The sequence below is a fragment of the Phascolarctos cinereus genome, unplaced genomic scaffold, assembly GCF_003287225.1.
Source record: "Phascolarctos cinereus isolate Bilbo 61053 unplaced genomic scaffold, phaCin_HiC Scaffold_5;HRSCAF=322, whole genome shotgun sequence".
Lineage (NCBI taxonomy): Eukaryota > Metazoa > Chordata > Mammalia > Diprotodontia > Phascolarctidae > Phascolarctos > Phascolarctos cinereus.
This window is the reverse complement of record NW_027555958.1, coordinates 91,776,873-91,788,392: the sequence shown is the minus strand read 5'-3', so window position 1 is coordinate 91,788,392 and position 11,520 is coordinate 91,776,873. Positions and strand designations below refer to the sequence as shown.

At 41.6% G+C, this 11,520-nt stretch overlaps 1 protein-coding gene across 1 annotated transcript in view; it reads left to right on the top strand.

The window, feature by feature from the left end:
- Window positions 1-3,334: 3,334 nt before the first annotated feature.
- LOC110208613 (solute carrier family 22 member 1-like) overlaps window positions 3,335-11,520 on the top strand; it is a 47,277-nt gene continuing 39,091 nt past the window's right edge. Inside the window, exon 1 of the mRNA XM_020986737.2 lies at window positions 3,335-3,836. Coding sequence (XP_020842396.1) covers window positions 3,426-3,836 — 411 coding nt within the window. The 5' untranslated portion in view covers window positions 3,335-3,425. The remainder of the gene's footprint in view (window positions 3,837-11,520) is intronic.

The following is an 11,520-nucleotide window of genomic DNA, read 5'->3' as shown; positions in this document are numbered from 1 at the left end:
ATGCAATATTGCATCATGTAACTATATAGTATCAAATTGTAAACAAGTCATTACATGCGCATATTCCTACTGAGGCATGTTGGACTTCCTGACAATGTGCGATATGCTCACCTGCCAACACTTGCTTATTAAGACCTGTTGGTGGACTTGACCACTGATGGGTTATTACTTGCATTTTGTGTGTTTATTGGAAAATAATGTAATCACTATGACTTTAACTCTATTACACAACAAATGAAACATGTATGAATGGTTTTTCAAAATTTTCTTCTTTCCTTATGCTTTCACTGCCCCCTTATTTTTATTTAATGCACCCCCCCCAGTTGCACCTGAGGCTACTACCACTGCCCCCCAATGTTCCAGTATCCCTGCAGGGGGGTCAGTATCACCCACTTTGGGAATCTATGATTAGAATATATAACAGGCTGATGCAATGCATAAAGTGCTGGGCCTGCACTCAGAAGACCTGAGATACTGCCTCAGACAGTTACTGTGTGACCCTGGGCAAGTCACTTAATCCTTGTCTGTCTCAGTGTCCTCAACAGTAAAATGGGGATAATGGCACCTACCTCATAGGGTTGTTGTGAGGTTATTGTGATCAAATGAATTATTTGTAAAATGCTTAGCACAGGGTCTGGTACATAGGTGCTTAAAAAATACTTTTTTGCTTTCCTTGAGTATTTCCTTACCCCTCTAATTGCTATAGGGGCAGCTAGGTAGCACCATAGTGCATAGAGTTCTGGGTCTGGAGTCAGGAAGACTCGTAGGCCTGAATTCAAGTCTGGCCTCAGACATCTACTAGCTGTATGACTCTGGGCAAGTCACTTAACCCTGTGTGCCTCAGTTTCTTTGTCTGTAAAATGAGCCGGAGAAGGAAATGGCAAGTCATTCCAGTATATTTACCAAGAAAACTCCAAATAGGGTCACAGAGTCAGACACGACTGAAAAAAATTGACTGAACCACAACTAATTGCTATAAAATGTTTTATCATGCACAGAAAGACTTTGATAGCCCAGTGAAGTCTGTTTCTCTTCTCTGTCTTATTTGGCCTGTAATGCATGGTTCTCTTTTATGAATAATTATGCTAACCAGGACATATTCCTTCTTTTTTAACACGTGATAAGCATTCTCTTTTGTTATTACAAATACATATACCCTCCCTGGGTGACCAACAAGTGCCTCTTCCTCTTTATTTCATCTAGCAAATGGATAGAAGAATAAGAGACAAGAATAAGTATCGCTAGGCAGATTGTAACAGACACACATGCCCCATCATGTGCTGCGGGAGTGCGGCTCTCTGAGTAAATAAGCTGCAGTTTTTCCTGCGTCGGTCTTCTTACTGGCTTATTGGCAGTAGCTAGTCAGAAACCAAAGAGAATCAATCAATCAATCAAACATTTATTAAATGCCTACTGTGTACCAGCGCTGTCCTAAGCCTGGGGACACAAAGTGACAAAAGACAGTCCCTGCCCTCAGGGAGCTCACAGTCTAATAGGGAGGGCAACAACATGTAAGCACATACATACAAACAAGCCATATATAGGATAAATAGGAAAGAAGGCACTAGAAGTTAGAGAGAGGGAAAGGCTTCCTGTAAAAGATGGGATTTTAGTTGAGACTTAAAGGAAGCCAGGGAACCCTGTAAGTGAAGTTGAGGAAGACGGGGCTCCAGGAGTGGGGGACAGCCAGAGAGAATGCCCAGAGAGGAGGGATGGAGTGAATTGTTTATGGAATGGCCAGGAGTGGAGTGTCCTGGGATCGAAGAGCACATGTTGGGGAGTAAGATGGAAGAAGACTGGAAAGGTTGGAGGGGGCTAGGCGGCTCAGTGGGTAAAGTACAAGGAATGGAGTCAGGAAGTCTCATCTCCCTCAGTTTAAATCTGTCTCTAGTTGCTTACTAGCTGTGTGACCCTGGGCAAGTCATTTAACCCTGTTGGCCTCAGTTTCCTCATCTGTAAAATGAACTGGAGAAGAAAATGGCAAGCCGCTCCAGTATCTCTGCCAAGAAAACCCCAAATGGGGTCATGAAGAATAGGATACAACTAGAAAATGACTGAACAACAACAAGATTATGAAGGGCTTTGAAAGCTGAAAGAGGATTTTGTATTTAATCCTGAGGACTGGGAGCCACTGGAGAGAATTCATGCACACACATAATATGCACCTAATAAAACTGAAGTTTGTAAATCAGTAATATGTAAATCTGTTAAGAGAGGCAAGTGTGGCATAGCTAATAGAGAAGTGCTCTTAGAGTCATCTCTCTCCGCACACACGCACACACACACGCACACATACTGACTGTGTGATTCTGTTCAAAACACTTAACCTGTTGGTGTCTCGGGTAATTCTCTAAGACTACAAAGTAATTGCCAATCCACATTAGTGGTGGGTTTTGGGGGGATCCTCCCACCTCCACCCAAAGCCTCAGGGGCCGGTGGTTGCTTACTAAGAACACCCAGATCTAGATATACTAGAAAAAAACTAGATGCTGTGCTCAATCGTTTCTAAGACGCTGGAGGCACTGCAAGTGCTTCCACCATCTTCTCAAGTTTGTCCTTTTGAGACAAAGCTCTAGTGGTTCTGCTCTAGTAATGGCTGTGGATGTGTGGCCTTGTTTCTTGAAAAAAATCTTTTGTTTTAATATCATCTTTATTGTTTTACTATACAACATTTTGTGCCTCTCATCCCCGACGACTCATCCCTTATACCAAAGCATTTAAAAAATCCCTGAGCAGGTAAATATGGGATGAAAGATATCATAAATTGAGCTAGAAGGGTGTTTAGAGAAAATCTAGGCAAAGCTTATTTTACAGATGAGGAATTTCAGTACCAGAGAGGTTAATGGGCCCAAAGCCAAAAAAAAAAAAAAGGAATACAGTTTGAATTTGAACCCAGGTTTTCCAGCCTCAGTAGTCATTTCACTGTGTCATGAGTATAGGGAGCCCCAAGGGTGAACGTGGAACTGAGTTTTGGCAGAGAGCCTGTGGTCAGATCAAGAGTAGCCTTTAATAATTACTGACCTTAGGTACAACCGGGTAATAAAAAGAATTATCGTAATAAGTAATCTCTTCAACATTCAAAGTAATTTGAGGGTTGATTATTCTGTTAGTTGTTTGGGTGACACAGAGTTTTTTAAGGTCTCTACCTTATTAACTTTTCCCCCAATAAAACAAACAATCCAGCCCACTGTCATCCTCTGGCCTCACCCTTTCCCACTCTTGCCCTGAAAGAGTCACAAGGAGGTGAAAGATTATTTCAACTTGGTTGTGTTCCATATTTATCACGTCTGAACTTGCTTTGAAATGGTGCAATCCGAATTGACTGCAAATCGATTATTTGATGCTGGTAACTTAGAGTCTGCAGCTTGGGGCACATCTAGCAATGCATTTTCTTAGTTGTCTGAAAGTTGTTGCTCTATCCAATTATGCCAACCTTAGATGACATCTTGGAGCACATTGGGGAATTTAACTTCTTCCAGAAACAAGCCTTTTGCTTCCTATGCCTGCTCTCAGCTGCTTTTGCTCCTATTTATGTGGGAATTGTCTTCTTGGGCTTCACCCCGGATCACCACTGCTTCAATCCTGGTGTTGCAGAATTAAGTAAGCGATGTGGCTGGAGTTTGGAAGAGGAGCTGAATTACACAGAGCCAGGCCTGGGTGTACCAGAAGATATTTTTACCAGACAGTGCCGGAGATATGACGTGAACTGGAACCAAACAGCCCTCAGCTGCATGGACCCTTTAGCTAATTTTACCAGCAACAGGAGCCACATCCCTCTTACCACCTGTCAGGATGGCTGGGTATACGACACTCCAGGCTCCTCCATTGTCACTGAGGTAATAGCAAACCAGAATCCCCATGCCTTTTCTGATCTGCTTATGGGGACCAGTGGGAGGGTCAGGTCTCTTGATAGAGGGGAAAATGAATTCTATTTGTCTAGGTTTGGTTTTGAGAGAGGCAGCATGATATAGAGGCAGTTAGATGGTGCAGTAGATAGAAGTCAGGAAGGTTCATCTTTCTGAGTTCAAATCTGGCCTCAGACACTTATTAGCTGTGTGACCCTCAGCAAGTCACTTAACCTTGTTTGCCTTAGTTCCCCTATCTGTCAAATGAGCTGGAGAAGGAAATGGCAAGAAAACCCCAAAAGAAGTCACATGTGAAATGACAGAACAACCACAAAAATATGGTGTAGCGTCTAAACAGCTGACATTGGAACCAGGGAGACCTGGGTTCAAGTCCCACCTTTGATGTATACTGACTGCGTAATCCCAAGTAAGTGACTCAGAAGCTAAATGTACCTAAGGAATAAAAGTTGCAGAAGAGGTGTTAATCTGAATTGGTAGAGGAGTTCCTAACGTCAATGACATCACAGGTTCAGTTCCTATTCCTTTAGGTTACTTTTTTCTCAATGAACAAGGCTGGTAGCATAAGGGTTATTGTCCCCATTTTACAGATGAGGAAAAAGAGACTAGAAGGGAGGTTAGTTGACTTGCTAACAATCCCCCAGCCGTTAAGTGTCAGAGAAGGATTGAAAAACAGGTCTTCTGAATCTAACATTTCCCCCTTGAGTCATGCTGCTTTTCACCATTAATAAGAATTAGTAAGAGTAGATATATTCAGTACCATGTTACAGCACCATGCTGAGTCACAGATGGACCAGGTTTGTGTGTATGTGTTTCTGTATCTGTGTGCATGAATGTGATTTGTCTTCTTGTCAAAGGCGACTATTTTAAAAGGTAAACACATTTTGTAAATTTCGAAGTCCTGGACAGCTCAGTCATAGAGTTGCCTGCTTCCAATATATTTTTCTGCTCATCTGGAAACTTACTCCTGGACAGTAACTCTAGGATCCAACACTTCGAGTTTAAAAGGAGCTTAAGGTTCTGAAATCTGGTTTTTCATTTCATAATCAACATGAATGACTGCCTCAGCTCTCTGGAGTCAGAGCAGCTACATACCTTTGGTAACGGGTTTAGAACTCTGAGGAAAGCAGACAAGTCAGCAACAGACTCCTCCACGTGAAAGGCAAGTGCCTTAAAGGGCCAGTGTCTTACACTAGAAACATCACCTGTTGACTCTACTGAAATTTCTGTTCTGATCTCAAACTTCCTAACATGCATACAGTTGAAATGCTCAGGCTATGAGTGGTTCTCCTTGGGTACGTATGTTGTTCAGTCATTTTCAGTTGTGTCCAACTCTTCGTGACCCCATCTGGGGTTTTCTTGGCAAAGAACCTGGAGTTGTTTGCCATTTCCTTGTCCAGCTTATTTTACAGATGAGGAAACTGAGGCAAATAGGGCTAAGTGACTTGCCCAGTGTCATATAGCTAATGTCTGAGGCCAGATTTGAACTCAGATCTTCCTGACTCCAAATCCAGCACTGTATCCACTTTACCACCTAGCTGCCCCTCCTTGTAGATGGGAATGTGTACCCCTAGATTTCTTGATACCTGACAAAGGTGCCACTTCCTTGAATAGCTTGCTCTCAAAGTCTTTGTCCTGATCAGAATGGATCCTGGCAGGGATTCCATACCCTGAGAAATAATTCTCTCATAATACTTTACATCCCACAGTGGATGCACTCTAGCTCCTAAAGAACCTTCACACCTTTTGAAATGATATGAATGAAAAGATGTGGCTAACATTCTTATTATTTTCTTAAAGCAGTAAGAAGTTGGTGAAGCCAAGTTCCAAAGGTTTGTTAGTGCTTATGTTGGCAGTTTTTTTCTTTGCACATATTAGGCAGAAGTTTCACACTTCTTAGTAACAATTGCTACCATTTTGGGCAGCTCGGTGGTGTAGTGATTAGAGCACTAGACCTGGAGTCAGGAATACTCATCTTCCTGAGTTCAAATCTGGCCTCAGATGCTTACTAACTGTGTGACCTTGGGCAAGTCACTTAACCCTGTTTCCCTCAGTTTCCTCATCTGTAAAATGAGCTGGAGAAGGAAATGGCAAACTACTCCAGTATCTTTGCCAAGATAATCCCAGATGGGGTCACGAAGAGTCAGACATAACTGAAAAACCACCGAACAACAACAAATCATCTCGGGTCAGTAAATGTATTTCTTACTAGTTTGAAGGTTCTCTCTTGACTTATGTGTCTCAGGTCATCCTACAGAGCCGCCTGTTCTTTCATGGGAATTACATATAGCTTTCACATCTTCTTTCAGTATCAAAGTGGCTTTGGGGTTATACAGCTTTTAAGAGAGAGTATCCTCATCTTCATGAGCCTTCCCTGGCCTGTATCAATCAGTTCCCTCGCTCTGGATATGCCAGGCTATGGTGCCCATCTTTTTATTGAATCCAATAATTTTTTTGGGAAACTCTAAGTTCACTAGGATATAACTCAAATACATGTAGTCCTTCTCACTCAGTCTACCAATTCTCAGTCCATTTGTAAGTGGTCAAGGTATTTTCCTCAGTTGTCTCTGAAATAATGATTCAAATATGAAGACAACTTGAGATCCACTGTTCAAGATCCACTGTTCTCAGTGTCAGAAATCACCTCAGAGCAGGGGGGGTGTCTTATGAATTCCAGATGGGGTAGATCCATAAACAACTGATGAATGGATTGTGGTAACTGTTTGAGGATCCAGGGTGACCTACTTCTTTGGTCCTATCCCCATTTCTCAATTCTGATTTGGTAGGGCTGAGGCTGCATCATCTCCATATATACATCCAACATATGGCCGTCTAATACACAATTATAAAAGAAGAAGAGCCTGCTTTTCTGGATAGGTCCCGGTGGTGGTTTTAATATATTAGGTCATTATGGCCTCTGTTGCCTTGGACCTTTACCTTTCCAAAAGGAACATGTTTGTCCACCGTTCCATCCCTTACTTGATCCTTAGTGGGCTCCTGCCTTCTGTCTCAGGATCTTTACTGACACATTCATTGTAGGTAGGACCAAAGCCAGATTCCCCTATGCCAGTGAGATGCTATGGATCCAAATTAGGGAACTTTTTAGGATAGAACCATGTCTTTGGGGGGAGACTCCCTTTCTTTGCTTTATGACTTGAGAAAATACTCCCGAGTCAATCAAGATTGAGCCTTTCTTTGCAAAAGTTATGGTGTTCATCTCTGTTAGTATTTGCCTCATCTTGGCTAATTGTGGCAATGGTACCCATCAGTCATGATTAGTGATGTGCAGATCAGAGTTGTGTATCAGACCTCTGCATATTTCCTGCTAACTACATCAATTTTTTTCAGGGACAACTGTCCCTCTCTGCATTAGTATTTGTCATTGGGAATTTATAAAGTGAGAAAGATTTTCTTTTTTTCCTTATGCAGAACAGTAGAATTGATAAATATAGTGTATGCTTTCTCTGGGGTCTCACCATCACCACCATATAATGACTCTTCGTTGTTGTTTAGTCATTTCAGTCATGTCTGACTCTCCATGACCCCATTTGAGGTTTTCTTGGCAAAGATACTGGAGTGGTTTGCCATTTTCTTCTCCAGCTCATTTTATAGGTAAGGAAACTGAGGCAAATAGGGTTAAGTGACTTGCCTAGAGTCACACAGCTAGTAAGTGTGTGAGGCTGGATATGAACTCAGGTCTTCCAGACTCCAGGCCTGTCACTCTATCCATTACACCACCTAGCTGCCCCATATAATGACTCTAGGTTTTGTAAATACATTTGCCATTCAATTCCAAATTATGTAGTGTTTAGGCCCTTCACAAAGGCTAGAGCTTTTCCTATAAGATTCTCCATTAATCTACTTCTCTTTTCTAATTCTGTTGCCTTTTAATACTGTAACCTATCTGACCCTTGCCTAATTTAAGCTTTCTAGAATTATTCTCCTGGATGAACAGAAGTGAGGATACCTGTAAAGTGCTTAGGACAATGCCTGGCATGTAGTAGGCACTATATAAATGCTTATCCCCTTCCCTTCCCCCTGGGAAGCATGGTTCTTTCCTAATAAAGTTCCCCTAAGGGCAGCTAAGTGGCATAGTGGATAGAGCATCAGCTCTGGATTCAGGAGGACCTGAGTTCAAATTCAGCCTTAGACACTTGACACTTACTAGCTGTGTAACCCTAAGAAAGTCACTTAACCCAATTGACTCACACACAAAAAAAGTTCCCTAATTTGAATCCATAGTGTCTCACTGGCACCAAGTGATCTGGCTTTGGTCTTAACTACAGTGAAAGTATCACTTTTGCACTTAAATGTCACCTAATTTCTTTGTGAGAATGCCTTTTCTGATCAGGAGATCTTCTACTGTCCAAGTAGCCGCTTCTTCTCGGAGGGTAGCATGTAGACTAGTTCATAGGATCATAGAATTAGGGCCAAAAGGAACCCTAGAGACCTTTGAGTCCAAACTCCTTATTTTACAGATGAAGAAACAGAAATGGGGAGATGAAGTGATTTGCTCATATTCTTGTCGGTATCTGAGGAAGGATATGAACTTGATTCTTAAAGTCAAGGGTCATGATCAGTTCCCAGGACTATTGTCAGTTCACTAAGAATGTTTAGGGGTGGCGCAGTGGATAGAGCACCGGTCCTGGATTCAGGAGGACCTGAGTTCAAATCTGGCCTCAGACATATAACACCAGTTGTGTGACCCTGGGCAAGTCACTTAACCCCATTGCCTAACCAAGAAAAACAAACAAACAAACAAACAAACAAACAAACAAAAGAATGTTTGGAGGCAGCTAGATGACACAGTGAATAGAGCACCAGCCCTGAAGTCAGGAGGACCTGAGTTCAAATGCAGCCTCAGACCAAACACTTGACATTTGCTAGCTGTGTGATCCCAGGCAAGTCACTTAACCTCAATTACCTAAAAAAAAATCTTTGAAAGAATTAATGGTTCAGGTAATTCACAGAGCATTTCTTGAGTGACCTCACATGATTTTGTTGTTTCTATATGCAATTCTCCAAGGCTTTCATTTTTCTTTACAATAATTTTATGATATCATCTATATTATTTTTTGTACTGTCACCTCATGTCACATAGAGAGGCCTCTATGAATCTCAGTACCTACAATGTGATAATACCTTTTAAGCTTCAATGCTCATCTTTTAAAGAGATCACTCCATGTTGAAGATATGGCAAAACTGGTAGCGCTAACTTAGTCAGAAAACATGTCCCAGTAAGCATTTAATAAATGGTGAATAAACAATAATCAATATGCCAATGGGTATCAATGCCACAGAAATGAACTCTAGATCACGAAAAACAGCACCAGCTTTTGTCATATGCTGAGATATAGCCAATATTATTGTTCGTCTTTCATTTTTGAAGAGGACCGATGACATCCCAGAGTGATGTCTTGACTTGCATGTGGATTGGATTTAAGTGAGGCAGAGTTGCACAAAGTCGTCAGCCTCACTCTTTCTTCCAGTCATTGAAGTCCAGTGGCAAGATGAAAGTCAGGATGCCTGGCAATGATATGGGATACAGCGGATGACTTTGGTGTCCTTTGATGTCTGACCAAGCTCTAAGCGCTCCATAGTGTCTGCTTCAGCTGCCTTCTTGGCTGGTTAGACAAATTGTTCTCATCCACTCGTTCTGCTAGGGGAAATTTTCACGTGCTTGGGGTAGACATCCCCCTAACTCACCAGTGGATTTGGGGCTTGTAGGTGACTGCTTGGTTTAGCCTGTCTGCTGAAATGATTTTACTGGGGTGTGACCACAGCACATGCTATAGCTTCTTGGAGCCAAGTAGCCCTGCAAACAGCATGCCATAAATCAAAACCAGTTGCTGATGCTCGCAGCCACGTCAGCATAATATATTAATTAATAGCACCAATAAAACGTTTCACATAACAAGATCTCCACGTCACCGGTGAATTGATTATGGGAGAAAGGATTGGACTATGAGCTTGAGAACACCACTAAGTGGAAAATAAAACTGTAAAAATTACATTGATTAATCAGAAAGTCTTTAAAAATATCAAAACCTCCCTCAAAATAGAAATGCATTCAACACGATCTAGAATAACCTTCTCAAAATAGAGAAAAGACAAGGTAAAGTAAAATTATCAGAGAGGAGAGGGGAAAATCCCGTTGGAGACCAAACAAAGTAAAATTTAAAACAAAAATTTAACCAGTACTTACATTGTTGCTTTGGAAAATAATGCCAGTGAATAAGTATCAACATACTTAAAATTAAACAATGGAGATACAAAAGTCCAAGAAAAGCCAAAGAGACAAAATTTCTTCCAGCCAGCACCAGCAAAAGCTGAGCTAGGAATCAGTTTAAAAATCTAAGCCCTTACTAAATCCCAATCATGAGAAAGTATTAAAATAGCCCTAAAAATAATAAAACCATAAGTACTTCTAACAGAAAAAGATAAACCTTAAAAAATCATTCTCAAGCACCCCACTTTTTATAGTTTGTGACCCTCAGAGTTCTTGTGAATAGAGATGAGTTTCAATTTGTAAAAGATGTCCTGCGCACTTCCTATAATAGCAAGAAGTGGGAACAAGGGGGCTAAGGACAAATATGGAGATCTCAGAGAGGGTAATGCCTTGATTCCCCAATACTGTCCTCTGGGATGCTGGTCAAAGGGAGGTAGGCTTAGAACGTTACTCTCAAGAAACTTATCCTGCCTAGGCTCTCATTTGCCTTAAGTTTAATCTCTCTTTGGTTTAGATTATGTAAATTTAAACAAATTTGTAAATTATGGCATCTTCTTATGAATTCTGCTGTTGGTGGGAAACTTGTGTTTGCCAATGGGTATGATTTAAATATATCTTTCTTGCTCATGGGAAATCTAAACAGGATGAATGTCCACTCTTTCCCCTGTACCTCAATTCATCCGAAGCATGGATAATGCCTCTCTATTAAAAGGACCAAAAACTCTTGTCAAATCTCTCTGCCAGCAGTCTACAAACAACAAGGGTATCAGTAGCCACCAGAACTTTTGTACATAATCACACATAAAAACTTAGATGATGATGCAATGGAAGAATCCATTAGGGGGCAGACAATGTAAATAAATGCTGGCAACTTTTTATGTCAGGAAAGTCTGATCTTTGTCTTTCTGTTTCACCACCCCCCTACTGAGGAAGCAGAGACAGTGTTCCCTCAGTTGTGATTATGCCATCTTGTGGCAGGGGTCCGTTGGCACTCCAGAGGAAAGGGGCAAAGAGACAGACGTACAGAAGTCAGATGTGCTGCTGGACCTTGCTCACTGTGTGAATGAGATGGACAATCTCTTCTTGGAAGACCTCTCTTCCACATGTCTTTAAGGTCAGGTTCACAAAGATTTCACAAAGCTGGTGAATTCTGAAATAGCCTATTAGTGATTTCCAGTCTGACATCTCTATGGAAATGTTCTCTGATCAGCAGCCTGGGAACCAAGGGTTACAGGAGAATTGAGGTCAACTTGATTTCTCTCTCTCTCTCTCTGTCTCTCTCTCTCTGTCTCTCTCAGTCTCTGTCTCTGTCTCTGTCTCTCTCTCTCTCTCTCTCTCTCTCTCTCTCTCTCTCTCTCCCCCCCCCCAGCATGGCAGCTTTATGGCTTGCAAAATATTTTCCTCACAATAATCCTATGAGGTAGTTAT